The sequence below is a fragment of the Hoplias malabaricus genome, chromosome 13, assembly GCF_029633855.1.
Source record: "Hoplias malabaricus isolate fHopMal1 chromosome 13, fHopMal1.hap1, whole genome shotgun sequence".
NCBI classification, from domain to species: Eukaryota; Metazoa; Chordata; class Actinopteri; order Characiformes; family Erythrinidae; genus Hoplias; species Hoplias malabaricus.
The window spans coordinates 27,937,079-27,961,190 of record NC_089812.1 but is presented as its reverse complement, the minus strand read 5'-3'; the positions used below and the strand labels follow the sequence as shown (position 1 = coordinate 27,961,190).

Sequence of the window (24,112 nt, the reverse complement as noted above, 5' to 3'; positions counted from 1 at the left end):
TTCTCAGAAGTGTGATTGACTTGGAGTTACATTGTGTTGTTTAAGTGTTCCCTTTATTTTTTTGAGCAGTGTATATAAACACCTTCAAAGTCTTATACAACCTTATAAACCATGGCCTAAAGTAAACCCACCAATAATTTAAAGTGTGGTGAAAACTTCAATTTATACAATTTATACATATTACCCCAAGTAGAGGTTTGTACACTCTGACATGGATGTGGTGTAAATACACTATTCACAAAAAGTTAGGGATATTTGGCTTTTTGGTGAAATTTAAAGAAAACAAAAAGTTCACGCTACAGTGATATTACATCATGAAAGTAGGGCCGTGGTGATTTCCTCATCTCAAACAATACCCCATTAACAAATGCCAATGTCTCCATAACTTGTCATGTGCCCTTAAGCATCAATTACAGCTTGACAATGACGCCTCATGCTGTTCACAAGTGGACTTATTGCCTGCTGAGGTATGGCATCCCACTGTTCTTGAAGGTCAGCCTTCAGGTCATTGAGGTTCTGGGGTACAGAGTTACAGCGACTCAGGTGATCCCATAGGATTCCTGTGAGATTCAGGTCTGGAGAACGTGCAAGCCACTGTATTTGAGATACCCCAGTGTCCAGCAGCCGTTCCATAATGATGTGACCTCGATGAGCTGGAGCATTTTCATCCATGAAGATGCAATTAGGCCTGTGTTGTTCATGCAGAGGCACAATAACTGGATTAATGATGTTATTCAAGTAGTATGGGCTTGTTAGTGTACCATTCACAAAGTGTAGGGCAGTTCTGTATTGACTAGACACACCTGCCCACACTGTAACACCACCACCACCAAAGGCTCATCTGGTGAAAACAGTTGATCTGATGCATAGCGCTCTCCTTCATGTCTCTAACATTTTTGGCGCCCATCATTTCTGCTCAGCATGAATCATCAGTGAACAGCACTGGGGCCCACTGGTCCTTCGTCCAGCGTAAATGCTCTCTGGACCATGCAAGACGATGATGCCTGTGCCTGCTGGTGTGGTCAGGTACCCTTGCAGGTTGTCTAGCACACAGACCATGCTGATGTAAACGGTTTTAAATGGTCTAACCTGACACTTGGGTGCCTCTCACCTCCAGTGTCACGTCAGTGTCCACAGGGCACTGTTCACAATGAAGCGGCCCTCAGTGTGGGATGTGGCCAAAGAATGCCCACTTCTATGCCTTTCTGTGACTCTTTCATTCTCTGTATCTCTGTTGCAACCTGTTGATGACACTCTGTGACACTCTAAGCTCAGTGGCCACTTCCTTCTGAGAACATCCTGTTTGAAGCCTCTCACAATGGCGAGGTACAGTTGATCAATTGTTAGGTGTCGTCTTGGTCTCATGATGTATAAATGTGAACAGGACTGTTAAGTTCACCTGTAAACATTAAGTTCACTTGTAAAGGTTACAGTGCAATTTAGGTTCATTCTGAAATTTCAACCGAAAGTCCAATGTCCCAAAAGTTTTGTGAGTAGTGTATGTTGAAATGTTGGGGGATGTATTCATTCACAATATCTATATTTCTGTTCACCTCTAGGTATTGTTAGCATAAAAATAATTTACATTTTTCTTGTTAAACTCTGTAATCGTACTATTTACCTTTAGTCTATAATGCTACAAATTCAACTTAGATTTAACTGTATGTTTTTGATGTCACAACAAAGAACACATATTAATATGACATGCCAGATCTGTCTACAGCAGATTACCCCACACATTCCAAAAGAAATGATAACGGGTTGTAATTTTAGACACTGCATAGTGATTTTAGTTCACATGTTAAACAATTACACAAATGCTTAAACAACTACATGGCCTTTCATAGGCTCCAGGTTCAAAAGTGGCTACAGTTTTATTTATTTTCATGACCATATCTTTTCATAGTTTGAGCATGGACTGATTTAGAAGGAAACCAGGCAGAAATGATATACATATATCCATCTGGTCTTAGTCAAGCACAGTAAAGGGAGGTTTAAAAATGAGGCCTTAAGAAAAGTAGTTGGTTTTTTGCTAAAAGTATATATGGTATTTAAGCCTCTGAGTTTGGCAAAGGAATATGGGAATTGTAGTGTATAGAAGAGAATAAGCAGTTTGGGCAGTTTTCTTAGCAAGAAGAAGGAAAGATGTTTTTTAAAAGAAAATAAAAAGATAAAAAGATTGCAGTCAGGCTGTGACATGTCCTAGTGAAAATCTACTCAAGAAACAGAGAAGAGGGAGTGAGGTTGTAGATAAGTGATTACATCCCAAGATAAGGCCTGAATGCTCTAGTGCACATGTTTGACCTAACATTAACAAACTGGATTTGGTTGCTTAGTGAGCTTGATTGTGTCAAAGGTAAAATCATATTCCTGTTGTCAGTGGGACTGCAACTGCAAGAGTAGTTGAATAGTTCCATGGCAACAGCGTCGTGTTCCTATGGAATCATACTAGCGGGAAGGTTGATTGGATACATTTAAATGGTTTCTTGGCACAAATTTAAAAATATCCTGGTTCTCGGAGCATCCGTAGTGAGATTTTGGTGAGAGTTTTGTGTGTTAGGGTTGCCAGTGGTGACGCTGTGTCACCGTGGCTCTAACTGTGATCTCCCACAGACGGGCACCCAGCCGGACAGCACTCAGGACGCCGCAGCAAAGAGGCAGGCAAGTCCGATCGGCAGAGGACCAGCATGCACCTCTCCCGTCCCACGAATCCCACCCTAACCCCACACAAACGCTGCAGGCTACCAAGCAGCCCAGCATAACCACAGCCCCAACCCCTTTTAGCTGTGACAAAGATCCCCTAAGGTTCTTTGCTGGGTCTAACAAGGCACTGATAAAAAGAAGGATCAGTAACTGACTGCCGTTTCCAGTAACACCTCATAAAAAATTCTTTATACTGAAGACTAAATGTCTGTTAACCAAGTATTGCAAACATAAATAACACCATCCAGTGCTTTTTCATTCTTTTTAAATGCAGAGATGCCCAGATATTTAACATTTTCTCAGCGCCAGTTGCAAGATAATCAGATTTTTTGGTAGAAACATGTTTGCTCATAACTGTCATTATGTCTGTCTAATCTAGGTCTGTCACATGTATTACGTAATTGCTTGGTCACAGCTGTTTGAGATTATTAAAATAATTTAAAGTTAGGTTTCATAATTTGTATGCTTATAGTACTGGGGGAATAAAATAAAAATTATAATGAGACAAATACATGCAAATAAAAAGCAGAAAACAAAACGCACAAAATTCGGACTAATTTGAGCTCTGTTGGGAGTGTCGAAATCTGGAGGGAAAAATGGTTATACTGTCAATTTGCCAACTTTAAGCTTGTTGTGTAGTTTGAATGTAATCAACAAAAAAGACAATTTGATTGTCAGTAAGAATTTACTTGGCAGTTAGGCAGTTGGCACTTGGCAGTAGAATTAATTGAGTTGGCAGTAACTCAAATTTCAATTGTGACAGGCCTAGTCTAATCCCAAAGCTAGGACTGGCTGTTTTTCTGTGACTGACAGCAGTTATTGATTAACCCTTTGATCTGGAGCATGATTGTATGTTTTGTAACCCTCTAACTACAGCCAAGCCTTTAACCTGCTGCTCCAATTTGCCACTGAGGGTGTCCCCCATCTCTCTGCCTCTCTGTCTATGTTTATGCCCTGGGGCAATGCTGACTAATGCAACTCGTGACGGGGCTTCTGGCTGTGGGCCATCTCTGTTTGTAGCTTGAAGCTATTGCTATGGATAGCTTTCTGAATGTCCATGCCTCCCTGTCTCCTCACAGGCTAATGAGAAAGAGGACAACCGCATGAAGAACGTCCCTGTGCCAGTGTACTGCCGCCCTCTAGTGGAGAAAGACCCCAACAGGAAAGTAAGGCATATCCAGATGTGATAGGAACTGCTAAAGTAAGATGAATATTTACTGAAGTGAACATGAGTGTCGAAGCCATATATAATGTATTGCTCTTGTTTAGTTGTGGTGCGCTGCTGGAGTGGATCTGACAGGCTGGAGGACAGCTAATCAAGAGACAGCAGGGAAGCTACCAGCAAATGGCACTGATCCTCTGACTGGAGAGGAGGAGGGAGGAGAAAATAAGAGTGAGCACAGCTCACCAGAGAAGAAGAAGGTGAAACACCATACATACAAGTGACATGGGAGATAATCTTCTTGACTTAATTCTCAGAAGTCACAGTTATTTCCAGCATGTTGCCTTTGAATATTATTTCTTATTCATATTCCACTGAAATGAAAAACAAGAGATCTTACATTTAACTTGAATTTTTGTTGTAATTAGAGTCTTGTTTCGCAGACAGAAAAGAAAACAACAATTTTCACAAATTTGTCATGTTTCCTCATGGTCCATTTAAATCCCATATCCTCTCTCTTTTTCTCACTCAGCCCAAGGAGCTGCATGAGACAGATTCCATGAGTAGCCGTGTGTGGATCCTGACCAGCACTCATTCAGCCAGTAAAGTGGTCATTATTGATGCCAATCAGCCCGGCTCCCTGGTTGACCAGTTTAACGTGTGTAATGCCCACGTTCTCTGCATTTCTAGTGTTCCAGGTCAGTGCCACACACACACTTACAGCAGAATTGACAGATTTTTAATTAATACATAAAGCATAAGGAGCTCAAATTTTGTAGTGGTGTATACATATACATGACTGTAATACATATATTTAGTTGTTTTCTATAGCTTTTTTACAGAGGCTGAAAACACTAGTTAACGATGTTGTACATTAAAAGGATTGTAAAAAAATTAAAGAATGCTTCTAAGTAAGATATTAGGACTATGATTTGCATTAACGTTAATTTTAGGGTTTAGAAAGAGGCCAACATTGAAATAAAATATATGCAATAGTCTAACCTAGATTTGTATATATATGTGTGTGTGTGTAGCTGCTAGTGAGAGTGATTACCCTGCAGGAGAGATATTTCTGGAGCAGCAGAGTGATGGTGGTAGTACAGAAGACACTGGCAGAGTGGAGGGCATGTTAGCAGGCATCACCCTGGTGGGCTGTGCCACCAACTGCAGCGTAGTCCGCAGCAACTGTTCTTCACGCACAGACACACCAGTGCTGGATAAAGGACAAGGCAAGATACATACTTGAATATTTACACAACCAAAGGGTTACCTTGTGTGTCAAAATATTGTATAGATATTCATATACAATCTATTATGGATGGGTATTAAAAGTAATCATTATTAATACCACCAACTGTAGTACACTGTACTGTACACTGGCAGTTTAGCTTCCAGTTAAGTAATTTCAGTATACTCTATTGCACCATAGAGAATTTTATTATAGTGATACTGTAATTTCATAGCATTAAAGCTTTACTGTAAACTGTTACAAATAGACTTCAGCTCTCAAAATTCACTGCAACATACAATAACATGCAGTTAATAAAACAAAATATCTTAACATGGAGAGTATTTTGAATTCCACTGAGAAGGTATAACAGTTTTTACAGTGGAGTAAAGATAGTGTGAGATGCTGAAAGTGAGTATATTAATGTTTAAACTGAAAATAAATGAAAAATGTCCTCCTTTGCAGAATACACTCAATAATATAAAAAATGCACACTATACTTTTGTTATTAACATTATTATGGATGACTTTGGGCCTGCTATTTGCACTGTATTCTTAGTGATGTGTGTGTTTTTGTGTGTTTGAAGCCCCCGCAGCTCCTGTGTGTAGTCGGCTGGCAGTCTCTCAGTCCGCAGAAGAGGCCACAGAAGCTATGGAGGTGTCAGAAGAGGCAGGCCCTAGTGAAGAGGGAGGAAACACGGCACCATCGGGACCTTTCACTGAGCATGTATTCACTGATAACTCCCAGAGGTATTAAAAACAAACACACACAGGCACACACAATTCAATATTGTTACTGTAACCGAGAAGGACAAAACTCATATTTAGTGTGGCTTGAGGCTTAAATGCTCAGTGCATTCTGAAAGACAGCCAAGTAATCATAAAATGCTAAATGCTAGTCCTCAAATCTCTACTTCTATACTTTATCATATGTGGAAACATAAGCCAGTTTAGCTTCCTCCAAGTCATTTTGGGAGATGCCCGTAGCCATGGCAACATAGCCAGCAGTGGGATCCCTGTTAATAGTGTGATAGCACCATTGACTAGAATAGATAAACAGGAGGAGAGAGTGTCTGAAATACACTGTACAGACGTCTGCATATGATGTGACAGTTATTCACAAGAGTAGAGGTCCTCAAACTGTGGTACGAAAAGCATCTTGAAGTTGTACACTATATGACATCTGACAATTTACTACATTCACTGAAAAATTACACAATCTGCTTCAGTGTTTTCATAATTCTGTTTAAATAAAAACGTGTTTTACATGAAAAATTACCATGTGGGCAAATATCAACTTAAAGATCTGAATCAGTGCACATCCACAATAAAGAATACTGCCACCCCAGTTTCCAAATTCCTTTGCTAGCTTGTGATTTGCAAAACAGGGAAGCCATACAAAATTAGTGAAGAACTTGCTATAGAGATGACAAGGCTTAAATCAGTTTTCAGTTATGGTCAGTTGTGAGCTTCTCAGCAAACCCCTCTTGTATTTGGTGTCTGCTGTGTATTGTAGTAACATTTATTATTCTACTATGCTTAGAAATCACTGACCTTTACCATGATTTTTATAGAATAAAAATAAAAAACAACAAGTAATAGAAATAATAATAATATTTTGTATAGTTTTCCAGTTAAAATTTTTTGAAACTGACAAGATATTTAGCTTATGTGGAATACCACAGTTTTGTACAATGATCTGAAGTGCTGAGGAGAAATTAATTTAGATCACAGCTCATGATTTTTTATTCAGATATTTTACAGCCAAATTGGCCACTTGCTAAATTGTAATATTTTTTGGCTGATTTGTTTGTCTTTTTTATTATTAAATACATCAAATACACACATTTTCAGTCATTTCTATCAAGCCAGGTACCAATATAAACAACATTATTTGCTGTTTAATGATCCAAATTGTGATTTAAGTTTGTGAGAGAAATCTATTTATTGCTTAAATAAAATGCATAAAACTAAATATTACATAGAAATGCAGTAGAAACTGGCTTTTTATTTTAATTTGCCATTATGAAGCCCTATATTTATCTGTAGGTTTCGCAGGAGAATCCAAATACTTCACAAGTGAACTTTTTGAACTTTACTTTAGCGCAAAGTGCAAAAATTATGATCTTGGCTGATTCTGATTGTATATCTCTACCCTGTGAACCAATGTGATGAGATTTACTGCAATATGTGTTCAAATACTCAGTGAGGGTGGTCCTCCGAAAGAGGAAGTGACATCGGTGCCTCCAGACTCAGAAGAGGGCGGAGACGATCGTGCTGGCACCAGTGTGGCTCCCACTATGTGGCTAGGTGCACAAAATGGCTGGTCAGTATATTATATATGTTTATACTGTGATACAATCTCAAAAACACAATTCAGTTTCAGCTTGCAGTCTTTTAAATATAATTACATGATGCCAAACTTTTTAAAAAAAAATTTAAATTATACTCAAAAGTTATATAAAATATAAATTCATTCAAGAATTTAAAATGAGAACAATACATAATATGTTGAGAAAAAAGTGCTAATTATTGGGTGACATAAAATGACATACTACCAGAATGTAAAATGCATAATATTTCTGTATGGTCACAGTGTACAAGAAGCTGGAAAAAATTACATTTACCAACAATATTATAGCAAGTTTTCCCTCCATCTCCTTGTCTTTCCACCACATAAAAAATCTAAAAGATTCAGAGAATCCACTGTTTTCAGTTCAATCAGACTTCATGGACTACCTCATATGTCTGTTGTACCGTTGTGACTTTATGTACATATGTGTAACACTCCTGTCCACTCTCTCCTGAGGCTATATGTGCATTCTGCAGTGGCGAACTGGAAGAAGTGTCTTCACTCCATCAAACTCAAAGACTCTGTTCTCAGTCTAGTGTAAGTTTAGACCCAATGAGCAGTATCCTGTATATTTGGAAATATATATTTACTGATATTTTATATTTCTTTTCTCTTGCTCTGTGTCAGACATGTTAAAGGAAGGGTTTTGGTGGCACTGGCAGATGGAACACTCGCCATTTTCCACAGAGCTGAAGGTATGTAATGTTTTGTACTTGTCTTGCTTTTGTAAGTCAATCTGGATATGCCTAATGCTGCAAATATACATTTAAATCTCTCAATTTCATGAAAAACAGTGAGATTATCATAAATATATGCTAATAAAACTTTAAAAGATGCAAACAATACTATATAGATACTATGCCTGATTTATAAGAGTGGTGACTTTTTTCTTGTCCATAATTTATGTGCTTACATATGTGATCTTCACACAGATGGTCAATGGGACCTGTCTAACTATCACCTGATGGACCTGGGACGTCCCCACCACTCCATCCGGTGTATGGCTGTGGTGCATGACAAGGTCTGGTGTGGCTACAAGAACAAGATCCATGTCATCCAGCCAAAGAGCATGCAGATTGAGGTGAGTATCACACAGCTGGAGACTGATATAGAAATAAGTTGCCCTACAAGGCACATACAGATTAAAATGAGACTTATTTAAACTAACAGCATTTTATAACTTCACAGAAACAAACAGCCTCTTTCTGATTCCTTGTTCTCTTCTCCATTCTCCTTGGCAGAAATCCTTTGACGCTCACCCGCGGAGGGAGAGCCAGGTCAGGCAGCTTGCTTGGATTGGAGATGGTGTGTGGGTGTCCATTCGTTTGGACTCTACACTGCGGTTGTACCATGCACTGACACACCAGCACCTGCAGGATGTGGACATTGAGCCCTATGTCAGCAAGATGCTTGGTAACTAGTGTGGTTCTGTTTTTCAGCATTCATTTGTGAAGTAGTCGCTTTCTTTGATATATCCGAGATATTTCTTTCTTTATTTTGTTTTGTTGTTTTTGTTTGACAGGTACAGGAAAGTTGGGCTTTTCATTTGTTCGGATAACGGCCCTGCTGATAGGAGGCAACCGGTTGTGGGTTGGTACAGGAAATGGAGTGGTCATCTCAATCCCCCTGACCGAAAGTAAGTTTCAGTGACCCTTTCTGCAACTAGGTTCTGGGAATAAATGCCCCACATTCTATTCAAACCTGTTCTGCATTGATATTTTGTTGTTTGTTGTTCATGATGCATGTGAATTATACAAACAACATTACTGAGTCTTTACAGGGAACTGTTTTTATTTTTACACTAAAACAACACTACCTTTATATTCATGACACTTGAAAGATGCTCTTATGTGGAGAAATTTACAGTTGTCAATCAAGCTAAAAATGTAGACAACAATATCATTAGGAGTCTCGCCCAAGGACACTCACTGATATCGTGCAGTGTGGTTGCCTGGGTCAGGAATCAAACCCCAGTCTGCCACATGATGGCCCGTGGTGTTACTCAGTACATGCCTTGGTCAATTGACTGTACAGTATTTGAGATGAAAGTGACAATTGTATGTTTGGCCAAATTTTTAGACAAACCCACAAACAAATCTTTTGAAGAGCATATTCATTGTCTACGATATCAAGCTAATATTCTCCCTCGTCCCACCTGTACTTGAATTCCACCACAACTTATCACTTCCCCATTCCTTTTCTGTTAACCTTTTCCTGTTTCTGCACTGCTTTACTTTGCCCCTTGCCTCCCCTCTTGGCCTTGTCTCATGGATGTTGCCGTCCTCCTCTCTTTTTCCTTCGTTCTGTAGCCGTAGTCCTGCATCGCGGCCAGCTCCTCGGACTGAGGGGTAAGTTTAGAGAGTTTCGTCTGCCTCCCGTTCTCCATCTCACTGCATCTGACATTTACTTCTGCACATCTTTCATCATTCTTCAGTCTCACAGCTTCCCCCATTTTGCACTTTGTTCTTTATTTACATTAATGTACAATTATTTTGTTCATCACCCGGTTTATGTAGTCAGTTTTTATTTTTCATCCTCAGTGTTATATTGTTTCTTTGCGTGCTGTATTTTGTCATTGTCATAAGAAATCCTTATGCATGTAACTCCCCTTATTTTATTTTTTTTACATTATGTGGACTGTTAATGTAAGACAATTAGACAAATAAAACAATGGCTAAAATAAATAACTGGAAGTAAAGATTTCACATTTTTAAGATGACAGATATTAAGTGACAGATATAAACACTGTGCCAATTGAAATTAAGTTGAATACCATGTCACATTTTGTCATAGACAGTGTGCCTCTGTGCCCTAATTTAATCTATTAATAGTGATTCAGGAAAATGTTTGTATATTTCTGTATTAATAGAAATTAAATCTAATCCAGTATTTTTTCATTTTTTTTAATATACTTTAAATCTAGTTACTTTTGTGGAGGTTAAATATTTTCCTATGACAAAGACAATGCTTATTCATCAAAGTTGCAAAACAAGTGCAGATTTGGCTGCACTGCATGATATGCATTCATTGTCTGATTCACAAAACTGTATGCAATGTGGAAATAAGTGGATTTGTGCACAGGTGATGAAACAGCTTCAGTGTGTCTACCAGTACTTCACTTGCATGTCATTTATATGAAGCATGCCTTAATTCCTGCACGTGTTTTGGTACTGAGCCAATGAAAAATTAAGTCCAGTGGATGGTTTGCCAAAGACTGTGATCTTAGAGATCAGAGTTTCAGGCAGTGAAATATGCCTTTCAACAGAATATGACATACCAGACATGAGTTTAATAGTAAGATATGCCAAAGATGAAATTCATAAATACCAAAACAGTCAATTAAATTTGCATGCAGTCATTGTGTCCGTAAATATCTTGACTAAGAGACATTTGTTGCAACTTTCCTTTGGGTGAATGTGGATTATTATCTACATATGGAGCATTCCTGAAAGGAAACATTTTTCTTTGACCATTTCTTTGTTTTAATTTCAAATCTTTTTTCTTCACATAGTGCTCTCTGGCAGATTTTGGATTTATTCTTCAGTTTAAGCTTTGGCCTTCAGTTTTCTCACTAGTAGGTGTTCTGTTTTAAATATATTTCTAATGTCTTTACAGCAAACAAAGTGTCTCCCACATCATCAGGAGGTGTGATCCATGTTTACGCTGATGATGGAAGCTCTGAGAAAGGAAATGGCAGCTTCATCCCGTACTGCTCTATGGCTCAGGCTCAGCTCTGTTTCCATGGACACCGGGATGCAGTCAAATTTTTTGTGTCTGTGCCAGGTGAGTGCGAGCCATCAATTCCTTCAGCCACTCCCTCTCTCCAGAACTTAAACAAAAGAAGAGAGAAAATTCCACAGCCCATCAACTGGTTTGGAGATATATTCTTTTGAACTGAGTGCTTACCTTAGAGTTGAATAAAATATTGCAAAGGCAATTTCTATGGATATGAAATATGAATAGACCACTTTTTATTTAATATTAGGTCATTATTGTACTTGTAGTTTACTCCAAACATTTGGAAAAGTGCAGTACAATTGATAATAATAATGAGTTACAGACAATGAATTAATAATAGTAATATAACAAAAATTAATTGTCTGAATGATACTGAATTAATAAATTAAAGGGCCCATACTATGAGAAATTAAGTTATCTTGATATACTGTGTAAAATCTTTAAAGTTCTACAATGTATCATACCTTCTCATGTTCATACAGTCTATATAACTACACTGTAAAAACAACCCATTTTAATCCATGCAAAACCATTGAATTTGCATTTACCACATACTGAGCCTGTTTAGTTTTGAATAAAAATAACGTTGTAAAATGGTTTTGTTAATAAAACCACACAAATGTAGGCCAAGAATAAAATACAAAACTAATGTTGGATATGGGCCCTTTAATGTGTAACGTTTAATATGTTGGAAGCAATGTTCAATTTCATAAATCCTTGGCCTTTTTTTCATTTAATTTTCTTTGTGATAATAATTTGTATGTGAAATAATGTAAGAGTTATTTTGTGTCTTATGGCTGTTTTATGTTTTTTTATTGCAGGTAATGTATTAGCTACACTGAATGGCAGTGTGCTGGACAGTCCGTCAGAGCCTCAGGGGTCTTCAGCCCCAACTGAGGCTCAGAGTGAAGCTCAGAGTGTTCAGAACGTGCTGGTCCTGAGTGGAGGGGAAGGCTACATTGACTTCCGCATAGGTGAGATACTCACATACACATGCACAAACACCATAACACCCTACTTATTTTGTTTGTTCCATTTCAGCCTGTTCTTCAATGGTCAGAAACCTCTCAAAACCACCACAGGGCAGGTATAATTTGAGTGGTGAATCATTCTCAGCGCTGCAGTAACACAGGTGTGGTGGTGGTGTGAGTTGAATTGGTACGAGTAGATAAGACACAACAGTCCACTCACTGTCCACACTGTTAAACTCCTACCGGTTGGTTCTCCTTATAGATGTAAAGTCAGAGACAGTAGCTCAGTTGTTGCTGCAGAGTTTGTTTTGGCAGTTCTATTGCCCTTCATCGGTGGACACAGGATGCTAATAGCTAGATATTTTTGGCTAGTGGACTATTCTCTGTCCAGCATTGCTGTGGTCCTGTGAGGGTCCTCTCCATTGAAGAACAGTGTCTAAGGGGTCAAACAAAGTATGCACAGCAATAGACAGAGTACAGTGTGTATTTTGTAGTGCTCCTATAAGCTCAGTTGACCTGAGAGTACGTATTGTGTGTGAGAAAACAAGAGGTCATAATATTATGGCTGATGGCGTCTTGATAATTGTATATTTTTATCTCAGGTGATGGTGAGGATGATGAGACAGAGGAAGGAGACAGTGAAGCCCCTCAGATCAAGCCAGCGTTATCTAAAGCTGAGAGGAGCCATATCATTGTTTGGCAGGTGTCTTATGTCCCTGAGTAATACGATCAGACACCTAATGCCTGCTCTCCCTGTAACTTGGGCCCTGATACTCTGTATGAAACCTTGTCTCTTCCTAACTATGCCCTTCAAAATTCTGTACCTAAGCTCTGTAACTCCCTCTTAAGGCCCATATATCCCCTTCCCAAACTGTAACTATAGTCCCTGAATGTTCACTCATTTTCCCTTGTGACTGCCCCCTACGCCTGATACAAACACACAAAGGTACAGATAAAAACTCCTGCATCTTACAGCTGGACAACAACTATAAATGACAGATGAAGGCATCTTATACTACCCAAAAATTACCCAGATTTTTGCCATGACCTAAACACCCTATTGCTTTTTTCTTAATTTTCTAGCAGCTCACAGCTCACTTATCACCATGGAAACAGGCAGCTCACTGGATAGTGCTACAAGGACAGGGATCTTTGATTGGTTGGAAGAACTGGAGGCAGCTCATTGGTTTGTATGGATTGTAACTAGTAGTTTGTTTTCACAAACAAAGATGTGTAAAAATGTAAATAAATGAGTTTAAGTAATTAAGCCTTAGGAGAGCGACTGAGAGGGAAATTCGATGATTAAATGGTCAAAAGGTTTGAAACATTTTAAGGATAGAAAACGTGTTAAATCCATTACTGATAGAGCATCACAACACACTTCAAATGTTTCATTGAAATGCCAAGTAAAATCAGTGCAATGAAAAAAAAAAAAAAAAAACATAAATCATCTAACCAGTTATAAGTATCCAATAACTGAGCTGTGAGCTGAAGGAATTTGACTAGACCATGATTTTGTTGGTTTAGGGCTCTGATTGGCTACCCACTTGATTGAAAACTAATGAATGCCCTGCCCAATTGCTCTGTATGTAACTCATCACTATCTGTCCTGTGTGGTTAAATATTAAATATTAAACATATTCATGCTCTGGAAGATTGACTTATCTCAATGCCTGGTACATAAAATATCCAATGATCTGTAGATCCTCATTTTCTTATTTTAAATCCTTTTGGTTGTCAGTGTTTGTGCACAACTGATTTATAGAAACAGTGTTAACAAACCACACTCAAATGCCTGTGGCACAAAAAGACTCACATTTGTACATGGAAATGTGTTTAACAGCAAGTCACTTTTAAAAGAGCAATCTGTAATTTTTCCAGTCATTGTAAAACAGCCATCACACTGACATCTAGTGACTTGAGTGTTTGGAATATTCTGTATTAATCTTGTTTTAGTGCAACATTTTGTAGGTAATTTTTTTTTTTTTTTTTTTTTTTTTTTTTATGTTGCCAGAATAAAATATGTAAGTAGACAACTACCACTTTAATAGCTTTTAAGCTACATGACATTTCAGGTATGTTAGTATCACAGTAGAATATGAAATGTGCAATGAGTAATATATTTACTGTACTAAATCATAAAATAGCCAGTATGTGTCATCAGAGATCAAGGACATGTTGAAGCACAGGCACCTGTTACAGCAGTGTTACAGCTAATATATTATTTAAGGAGTGTTCATTTTGAATTTAAACTCTGTTTGTTTTGGCCTGTTCTCCCACCCACTGCCTAATCCCAGTACAGTTTCCACACCCTGGGTTGCCAGGTAGGAAGCACAATAGCAGACAAACACATCATGCTGCAGCCAAGAAAGTGATCAGAAAGCAATCAGAAATAACATTAGATTCTATCCAACATCCTTTTAAAAAGCTCCATGGCTAGAGACAGAGTAAAAATGAGAATGAATTTTGCCATTGCATTTGAAACATCAAGAGAGCTTAGAGCCTAGCAGGACTACAAAATGAATGAGTTGGAAAAGCTAATTCCAGGTTCATGTAGTCATATTTATGGTAAAGTAGGAAATTCTGATACGCTGGTAGATATCACCTCATGAACTGACTCATTTGAGATTCAAATATTTTAATATGAAAATTGTAATTAAGAAACAAACAACCCTTTAAAATATGAAAAGTTGGAAAGGAAAAATATGTAAGGAAGATGACATCAGCCCGATCTAGTGATTATGTTTAATGTGAAAATGCAAAGTCACATATGAATCTGGTAGATACAGTAGCTCCATGTAACTTTTTACCTTTTGCTAATGTAGTGAAATGATGTACCCTTTTCTGTGTGAATAGGTCGATTATGGTATATTTCAGCTATGACAATCCAAAGTCCTTAAACTCATCTAGTGCAGGTTCATGTAGGTTCAAAGTGCTCAACCTGGCAACTTGCTTGAACTTCGCATCTTGAGAGGAACACTTGCTGGAAGAGTATTACAGATTGCTCCTTTAAAATGCAGTATCATTTAATGGAAACATTTCAAATTTACTTATTTAGAACAGGTGATCTTTGGTCAACAGTTCCCAGGACAATGAAAATAAATATGTAGTTAATACACAACTATGTTGATGAATGCCAGAGGCCAAAGCTGCAGTGCAAAAGAAGAGCAAAAGTAGCCTGAATCATTCACAAGTTCATTATTGCTGATCATTCCAGATACAAATCATGTACAGTGTTAATCATATACAAACTGTGATATGTTGAATATTACCAAGCAAAAGCATGTTGATGTTTAACCTTTCTGAATAACAGGACTTCGGTTGCTGAAGACCTTAAGTGCAATAATTTTTTGCTTTAAAACAATGTATATAAATACACATAAAAATACATCTAATATTGCTTTATGGTGTGCAGTAACAGGAAGATTTTCAATGTGTGCATTTCATGCACATAAATGTAAACATGTCAAGTACATAAATGGAGGATGGAGAAGCATTATCTGGACGGCTGGTCAATAGTTGTACCACAGTCCCCCTGGTACAAAATGTTGCAGGTTTTTAAGTTAATTCAGTGCTCTATCTCAAAGCGTAAGAGTAGAGAAATACTTGCTGTTAACTATGCTTCTGTGTACACATCGTGGCTGCCTCACGTATCCTGTGTCAGTAGAAAATAAATGCTGTTTTTAATGCAAGGTGCCATACACAGTTAAACATTAGGGGCAGTGCAGGCAATCAACAGCATCACAAAGGCAGAAAGGTTTGGAGGAGGCTATGTCAGAGCTAAATCTGCAATTACCCACATCTTTCTCTGCTCTGCCCTCTAGTGGAAGTCTCCACTTACAACTGGAGCATATAGACAAGTATGTGAACATTTATGGTTGTCTATGGGAATGCCCGGCCAAACAGCAAGTATATCTCTACCCTAATGCACACAGATCTAAATCTGTAGAAGCCTCTTTAGTGTAGAGGCCAATAATAGAAATATTAATGGAAAAATCAGACTTTTGTAGAAGAGTGCCGCTTCAAGAGAAGTTCCATCTGCTGCTTTAGTAATATGTAAGGCCGCGAAGCTCTGCTTTTTTTGTGTATCAGGGGTGATCATCATGCGTAGATCCAGTGCTCAGCGCACTCCTCCCAGCATATGAGCTCATGCTCTTTGAACCAAAGGGAGATTTCTCGCTGAGCGCTCTCTACCGAATCACTGCCGTGAATAACATTCCTGCAACAACACAATTACACAACAGTTAAGAAAGGGCCTGCAAGTTCATCTCTGTTACTGATCAGTAGTGCCCTGTGTACTCACTACAGTTCAGTACGGCACTATAAGAATAATTTTAGAATCACAGATACTGAATGAGCAATGGCACTTGAGCAAACTCAAGGTCCTTCACCAATGGGCACACTGCTATACTTAATGCTAAGCAATACATTTCAGTGCTTTGCATATCTGATATGAACTGACTTTAGGGGCACAGACTTGCCAGCTAGTTAAACTTAATTGGGAGGGCATCACTAACCTGCCAACTTCCACACAGAAATCTCCTCTGATGGTTCCTGGAAGGGAGTCTGCCGGGTTGGTCTCTCCAAGCATTTTTCTGGATGTTCTTACAACATCTAGGCCTTGCCACACCTTATAGGCAAACACACCAAAGTAACATTAAATTATTACATTCGAGTATTTACAAAATGTCGCAAATACCAGAGGGTATATGATACAGAATAGTAGAACAACATGCAGTTTGTCAATCAGAGGTAAAGGTCCTTAAAATTGTAAATATCTTACCATAGCTACAATGGGTCCAGAGCTCATATACTTGACTAAGCCTTTGTAGAATGGCCTCGTTCGTAAGTCCCAGTAGTGCTCCATCAATTGTTCTTCAGAAGCCTATGCAAATTAAACACCATATGGGATTTATTTTTATTATATAAAAATTTAAATATGTATGAATGAATTAATGGTTTTCCAGCATAGAAAGTTACTCCTGTAAGGTGAAATTAAGCTACTGGCGTTAGGGATAAATTCTGACTGTTTTCATAGAATATTATTGAAACAGTTTCAGGACTCTTGCAAGTTACAGTGAAAATGAGGAAGTCTTAATGGGGCAGGTGAGTTTTTGTAAGCTTTTGCCCGTGATGCAGAGAACTCTGCAATCTGTCGGCCAAAATATTTGTTTGATTTTTCAGAAATATCAGAGTCATATGTTCTTTTGAGTTCTAAAATATTTCCTGAATAAATGACACTGGATCAGACCATGATAAATTTACACTGGGAAAACTGCATAGCTGCTGGAACAAACAGTGTACATTGCGTGCCACTGATGAGAAACAGCCCTTCAGAGGTGTTTTGTTAAAAGCGAATGAGTATATGTGTAAAAGCCAATTCCATTAGGGTGCTTTGCCATATCAGCGGTTCAGGCTTTCTCTTACCTGTAGGAGTTTCATGCCAACCAGTTTGAAACCCTTTCGTTCAAAGCGGCGGATTATCTCCCCTACCAGTCTCCTATGCACACCATCTGGCTTCACAGCGATGAAGGTACGCTCATTCACCCCCGTCCATCCTACAAACACACAAGCACATACTAATCACACACTAAACACTTGGTTTAATTTTAATTTAGCAAACAAATATACGGTTTGTGTCATCCACCAGCAATTTCGTGCTTCACCCCATCTACCAATATTTATATCATGCGCTTGCTCTTGAATATATTCCCCCTCACGCATCACCTTATTACCACAATCACTCATCAATGCATTAACCTACATACACTCTACAATTCTTAGCACCTGGTTATGTCTGCATGTATACTGACCCTGAGACAAACTAACCTTACAAGCTGATAGATTATGCTTCAGCATGCAAACCCTGTACATAATCTACAGCTATGGTATTCACATACCCAATGTCCAAGACATTGTGGCATTGGAAGGATGACGTAAGTTGCTCCCAGATAAAATTAATAAGTCTTTACTGCATACAACTCTTGACAAGTGATCTTCCGCTTCTCTAGATTCTCCCAGTCAAGCCACTGGCCTTGTTTTACTTGTGATACTGCTGTTGTGCACTGTGCCTCCTCTTCCTGCTCATGACTAAAACTAGTAACCATTTGCCTGCTCTTTCAGATTGCACTTAGCCAATCACATTCCTCAGCTCTAATGAGCATCTGGCTACTTGCATGGGCACTTGTAAATTCCACTTCCTTCCCGCTTTTGAGACGGGCACTACTGCTTTTGCCACTTCAGGTATGATAGTATTTGTTTTACAAATTTAAATTATAAGGTGACAACCTAATTTTTCCCTTAACATCATGTGACTGCATTTTTCCCTATACCTGATTTGGGAAGAAAATTTTGAATTAAAAATAATTGTATTTGTTTGAGGTATGTCCTATAACAGAATGGTCAGCTATTGAACAAAAACTGGTTTGCATCAAATGTGTGATTAAATTTGTGAAGTGTGGTGATTTTGCCAAGGGTATAAAGTGAGAAATTGTTTTATATACTTACTTTTATGCACAAAAGTCTGGAAAATATTTAAGATGACTTGGATACAGACAATACATATTCTCATTACTTGCACCTTAAAGCACAGCTTTAGTGTTTCTGTGCTTATAACAGAATATAGCATGAGCGAATGAAGCAAAGCTTCACTGTGCCACTCTAGAATGACAAATTATACTGTTTTACGTGTTACATTATAATTTCCAGACAGTCTTAGCTGTATTGAAAGATGTACTGAATTGAGTCACAAACATATAATAGTTAACATAATAAATGAACCTTGTGGGTTGTTACAATGTAACTAATTTTAAACAAAATCTCACCAAGACAATACACAGGTAGTACAGTAGTAATAGAGACAAAGAGAAGCTTGCAATAAAGTAGGCTTAATAACTTAATACCACACAGTAAACCTATTACCCCGAGGGCAACACAGGAGACTCGGGGAACAGGTCTATTCATAATAACCCTGGAACCGTCCAACTGATTGTTGAATTAAACACAGAGGTGTGCAGTGTAACAGTGGTGTCTCTCTCTCCGCTAAAGGGTTACCTGTTTCACTAACGCGGGCGATTTTTGTGCCTAAATCCAAAACATCTTTAGAGTCTGACAGTGATCTTTTGGAGCCCATGCTGCTCGTGGCCGTCTCACGCCTGCAGTCGCCGTCCCCAACCCACAACAGCAAAGTGGCGGGGATAAGCGACCGAGAGCCAGAGCAGCGATGCTATTAATAGATTGTAATGAGAATGAAACAGAGTCGATTCAGCTGCTAAGCGACGATAGCCCTGGAAGCTTGATTCAGTTTTTAGGACCGATTCTTTCAAACTGAATTGCCGCGAAGAATCATTCAAATCAGTTTATTTTAACGACTCTTCCATCGCGAAGGACTATGAGGAATCAGTTAAGGAACTGATTCATTTAAACGGAACTGTAGTGATGAGTCGTTCAAATTGGCATACCGAAAGACGCTCTCTAAGCTAATGGGAATGACGAATCAGTTACCAGAACCGATCCTTTCAAAATTAAAGCTAACGATGGGCTTAGATTCACTGTACTGAACCGATACCTTTAAACTGAATTGTAGTGAGTTTGCTTAGCAACTTATTTTTAAATTAAACTAGCGCCGTTACCACCTTTTGGTTAAGGACGAATCTGTGTGCTGTTTGATTTTATCTTATAACACGTGTTTATATGTTTAGTGTCACTGCGATCCAATAGGCAACACTGAGGGAATCTGTAATTAAGGTTGGCCATATTTGCTTGTAATTCGTTAAGAATTTGGGATCCACATAAAGCATGAAGAGACAAAGCAAAACATGGCGCGACTTCTGTGTGGATCCTTGTGTGAAAAGCGCAGGTAGAATGCACGCTTTAACACGTTAGCGTTTGCCTCTGTATGCATACATGTTATAAATACATCTATACCGCTAAAAGTATTCCAAAAAAAGCCACTCGCATATAATTAACTGCTCACACGTTCCTCTGTCGCCAGCTTAACGTTAGCTTTTGCCATTAAGAACTAAAACCTAGTCCAGATCAGGTCTCTACCCGTAAAGCCACAACGAAGAGCACTTCAGAAATATTTACCTGTTTGGAAGACGTAGGCGAACAGACTTAAGAAAAAACAGATCATTTTCGTCTCTGCCGGATGCCTGTCCAACGAGCTTTATACTGGAAAATAAGAGGGCGCGCACAGGCACGCGCACTATCGTTTTTAAATGCGCTTGCGCAGTCGAGCACGTGTACGCCCTCCCCATTTGTAACAAAAAAAGTGAACCAGTCCCCCAGAGTCATTAAAGGCAACGTCTAAGATTGTGGAGAACTGCGGTTCTCTCTGGTTTGTTTACGTGCAACAGGAAATAAAAATACAGACAAACTTCCTCACACGTACCGTTCCATCTTAAAAGACACGGGGCTTCTGAATATAAACAAACCAGAGAGCACTACAGTTCCCCACAGTGGTAGCTCTTCAAAACGCCGCCACTACGTCACTGCCATGTTAAGAATGATCTACCCAAATAAAGCCTGACCTGCGGTGGTCCTTAACATTGAAGAGCAGAATAAAAGCCAGTTAACAAATCATGCACAGAAACAGATAGACTACAGTCTAATTGTAGAACTACGAACTGCATCTATATGTGAAGTTTAACTGATAAACAGATTTTTGCCCAGGCAGTGAACATTTTTTTACATAAATACTTGTATTTTTCCACGTAAAACATTCATTCATTCATTGTCTGTAACCGCTTATCCAGTCCAGGGTCCCAGTGGGTCTGGAGCCTACCCAGAATCACTTGGCACAGGGCTGGAGCACACACTGGAGGGGGCGCTAGTCCCCCACAGTGTGACATACACACACACACACACACACACCTTTGGATGTCAGGAGGAAATCGGAGCACCCAGAGGAAACAGGAAGATAACACCAAACTCCTCACAATCACCCTGAGCGGGACTCGTACCCACAACAGGTCCCTGGAGCTGTGTGACTGCGACACTACCCGCTGCACCATCGTGTATTTACAAATACTACTATAAATTCCTTAAAACTCATACACTGGCACATGTACAAAACAGTGCATTCAAAATATAATGTTTTCTATCTTTTCCTAAGTATATTGTATGGAACAGATATAAACAATTTATTTCTGAAATGTTAATTTTATTTTTGTTTTTAATAATATGGGACCTTTAAAATGACACTCAAGCCAAAACAGGAAACACAATGTTATATACACTGTTACAGGCAGACTATTGGCTAGCTCCTGTTAATTTATTGACCACAAAATATCATCCTGTATCACACACAGAGTACAGTACAACAGAAATGACTTATTTCTCCCTACTTTTTTACCCTGTATCATGAGAGCATTAGGGGAAAATAAAAGGTCAAAGCCTAAAATGCCCTTTGGGTCGTCTGTCTTGGTTCCGACACCAATGCCCTGATACAGTAGTACTGATGTTGAAGCAAAATGTTTCACAACCACTGTGTGCACAATGCTGTGATTAAGGTAAGCATTTAGGTGGATAAAGCTCATCCTACATCAACGAAAAGAGACTTCCATCATCAGGTAATACCAATACATCATCACACTGTAAAGAGTAGGGCATAGGGCTCTTGCCAAGTTTACTAAAGCAACAATGTTCCCATCATTCCCCTCTGATCTTGGCATTAGACCGGAGTTCCCTCCTGTTTCCGCTTTTCCTCCTGGCTGCGGAAGTATTCTTTGCTGAGCAGGACGTCTCGTTTCAGGGGCAGCATGGGCTCAGACAGATTGCTGGTGTCCAAACCCAGCTGTTTTGCCTGCTGTGACAAGATCATGGCCCTCAGGAGCGGAGGGTAGCGGACATGCCTCACAGGGGGCTCTGGGACTGGTTCAAAGCGCTTAAAGTCCTCCTCTTCATGTTTGGGCACCAGTCGCCAGTCATGGTACATGACCTTGTCAATCTCTTGCTCAGACTCCTCTTCTCTACCTGGTACAGAACCAAAAATGCAATGTTCCATTACGATGATAATGAGAGCTGATGTGATAGGTTTACCAACAGTAAACAAACAGTCCTCTCCTGATCTGTAGAAAGTTTTTAATGATCTGACTCATTTTCATGTCTCGTAATAAAAACTGAACATATGTAGCTGTGAACACTAGTGTTATTCACCCAGTAAAATGCTCACTTAATATGTTACTTACCTTTAAATGTTAAAATGCCCCAGGCTTTCCCATGGTCCATATTCTAGAGGAGAAACACAAAATACTAAATGACTGCAAGCGCAAATGAGGTGTATTTTAATGCTTTCTGATGTTGTCTTAGAATGTGTCTAACATTCAGAAACACACACTCAACTCTCTTACCTCTGCTGTGTAATCTACTTTGACTTTAGTTATCTTCCAGTAGCACGGCTCTGTGTGCTCTTCTAGCCATGATTTACGGGTGAAGAGCCGCCCAACACCAAACATGCACATTCCAGCCAGCAATGTGAAGAGGGTTTTTTCCCTCTGAACATTTTTCCAGGCGAGCACTGGAAGCTGTTTACCAGTAAACGGTCGTGTCATGGTTTCGTAGTCTAGAGCATAGCGTTGCGAGTCCCGTGGCCTGTTTTTAAGCTCTCTGTAAGCCCGGATCTTTCGGGCCATCTCGGCAATCAGCCTCAAGCGCTTTTTTTTCACCATTGTGACTGAGGGAAAGAATGGAAAGAGATGGGCATCAATAAGTAAACACATTTAACATTTCTTCCTACATCTTGAAGGCTGTAGAGAACACATAAAAATAATGACTAACACAAAAATAGTCAAAAGAACTACTCAAACTTACTAAATCATTTAAATTCAGTTAAACAGTTCTACTGCTCCATAATTGATTTAAATTGCTCTGGCTGATACTTGGCTTTGAACATGATGACTTTAATTTCATCTGCACCTGCTTCAGAGTCTCTAGTTCCATTTTGTGTATTTCTAAAGAGATTATACAAACTGACTTTAAATTCGTCAGGAAATTTGTTTCTCTTCTGAAATTTTGTAAAGCGAAGTGCCCGGGACATTTCAAAAATACAATGAATGCGAACAACATAATAGTTCAACATTCTCACTCAGTATTACACAATTGTTCGTGCATCTTAAATAACTGTTAAGGCATATCACTAGTAGTGATACGTAGGTATGGACTTATACCGCATATTTACAGCTGTGGCAGAAACATCACAAAACCTCTCTGAAAACGAGGCTAGTGTTGGTTCAGTGCTGTTGCTTATTTACGCGCCTCACTAGAACCTTAGGAATCAAGTGGCTCACATTCCACACACACACCAAGTATAAGGTAGAGGAGTTATTAATGAACACTGCAGTGAGACCCGGGTCTCTTACCGGATCCGTTCTTCACTCTTCACTCCTCTGTCAGCCTCGCACCCGCATTCAACCTGACCTCCACCAACACACTTCCTTCAGCATTGCGTCCCCAACAGCGCTCCGTTCGGAAACGTGTCTCTGTCAAAAGGTTCCTAGAGCTCAGTACAGCGGTTCAGCGAGAGTGTCTACGGCGCTCTGTGGTACACACTTTTGTAACGGTCGAAAGAGGGTGGTCACTGATTATTAGCGGTGCAAGTGTTAAAGGCGTCGAAATGTTGACAAAAAATTAAAACTCACGCCCATTGAACTGTAAACAGATCAGGAAAAACATTAAAACGACCTCATTGTTTCTACATTTGCTGTCTATTCTATCAGATCTATTTACCATACAGGTGCACTTTGTAGTTCTACAGTCACTCATAGGGTGACCAGACGTCCTCTTTTACCCGGACATGTCCTCTTTTTTAGAAATAAAAAAATGTCCGGCCGGAATTTCACAAACGTCCAGGATTTTGTTTTTCTAGAGCTTACATAGAACTTCGAGAAGAGTTTCGTTCACAAACTAGTCCCGCCATCCCCTACTCCGTTTGGTTCGCTTCAGTGAAAAAGGGGCGT

At 39.1% G+C, this 24,112-nt stretch overlaps 3 protein-coding genes across 17 annotated transcripts in view; 1 reads left to right on the top strand and 2 right to left on the bottom strand.

Annotated features, from left to right (window-relative positions):
• mapk8ip3 (mitogen-activated protein kinase 8 interacting protein 3) overlaps positions 1-13,596 on the top strand; it is a 39,400-nt gene extending 25,804 nt beyond the window's left edge. For 8 of the 15 annotated variants that reach the window (XM_066642691.1, XM_066642689.1, XM_066642692.1 and 5 more), the window contains 16 exons: positions 2,614-2,661; positions 3,783-3,869; positions 3,973-4,125; positions 4,398-4,563; positions 4,900-5,094; positions 5,681-5,843; positions 7,300-7,419; positions 7,903-7,983; positions 8,074-8,141; positions 8,379-8,527; positions 8,688-8,859; positions 8,969-9,082; positions 9,756-9,794; positions 11,062-11,229; positions 12,006-12,158; positions 12,758-13,596. In XM_066642691.1, coding sequence (XP_066498788.1) covers positions 2,614-2,661; positions 3,783-3,869; positions 3,973-4,125; positions 4,398-4,563; positions 4,900-5,094; positions 5,681-5,843; positions 7,300-7,419; positions 7,903-7,983; positions 8,074-8,141; positions 8,379-8,527; positions 8,688-8,859; positions 8,969-9,082; positions 9,756-9,794; positions 11,062-11,229; positions 12,006-12,158; positions 12,758-12,879 — 1,998 coding nt within the window. In that variant the 3' untranslated portion in view covers positions 12,880-13,596. The remainder of the gene's footprint in view (positions 1-2,613; positions 2,662-3,782; positions 3,870-3,972; positions 4,126-4,397; positions 4,564-4,899; positions 5,095-5,680; positions 5,844-7,299; positions 7,420-7,902; positions 7,984-8,073; positions 8,142-8,378; positions 8,528-8,687; positions 8,860-8,968; positions 9,083-9,755; positions 9,795-11,061; positions 11,230-12,005; positions 12,159-12,757) is intronic. The other 7 variants (XM_066642690.1, XM_066642693.1, XM_066642685.1 and 4 more) reach the window with 3 other exon arrangements.
• Positions 13,597-14,229: 633 nt separating this feature from the next.
• nme3 (NME/NM23 nucleoside diphosphate kinase 3) lies at positions 14,230-20,374 on the bottom strand. The gene is made up of 5 exons (XM_066642698.1): positions 20,244-20,374; positions 17,583-17,713; positions 16,939-17,040; positions 16,673-16,785; positions 14,230-16,374 (listed from the first exon to the last, which is right to left on the bottom strand). Exons 1-5 carry the CDS (start codon positions 20,287-20,289, stop codon positions 16,257-16,259), a joined length of 510 nt encoding a protein of 169 aa, XP_066498795.1. The 5' UTR covers positions 20,290-20,374; the 3' UTR covers positions 14,230-16,256.
• Positions 20,375-21,297: 923 nt separating this feature from the next.
• mrps34 (mitochondrial ribosomal protein S34) lies at positions 21,298-23,808 on the bottom strand. Its single transcript, XM_066642598.1, has 4 exons — positions 23,516-23,808; positions 22,508-22,830; positions 22,346-22,388; positions 21,298-22,130 (listed from the first exon to the last, which is right to left on the bottom strand). Exons 2-4 carry the CDS (start codon positions 22,823-22,825, stop codon positions 21,829-21,831), a joined length of 663 nt encoding a protein of 220 aa, XP_066498695.1. The 5' UTR covers positions 22,826-22,830; positions 23,516-23,808; the 3' UTR covers positions 21,298-21,828.
• Positions 23,809-24,112: the final 304 nt, after the last annotated feature.

Bases quoted from the DNA above. Each gene is read 5' to 3' on its own strand.
- nme3 (XM_066642698.1), bottom strand. From the start codon at position 20,289: ATGATCTGTTTTTTCTTAAGTCTGTTCGCCTACGTCTTCCAAACAG. The intron at 17,714-20,243 runs GTAAATATTTCT...GTGTGTTTGTAG, and splicing joins CGCCTACGTCTTCCAAACAG to GATGGACGGGGGTGAATGAG. The intron at 17,041-17,582 runs GTAAGAGAAAGC...TAATTTGCATAG, and splicing joins TTGGCATGAAACTCCTACAG to GCTTCTGAAGAACAATTGAT.
- mrps34 (XM_066642598.1), bottom strand. From the start codon at position 22,825: ATGGTGAAAAAAAAGCGCTTGAGGCTGATTGCCGAGATGGCCCGAAAG. The intron at 22,389-22,507 runs GTAAGAGAGTTG...TTTCTCCTCTAG, and splicing joins AAGTAGATTACACAGCAGAG to AATATGGACCATGGGAAAGC. The intron at 22,131-22,345 runs GTAAGTAACATA...GTTCTGTACCAG, and splicing joins GGGCATTTTAACATTTAAAG to GTAGAGAAGAGGAGTCTGAG.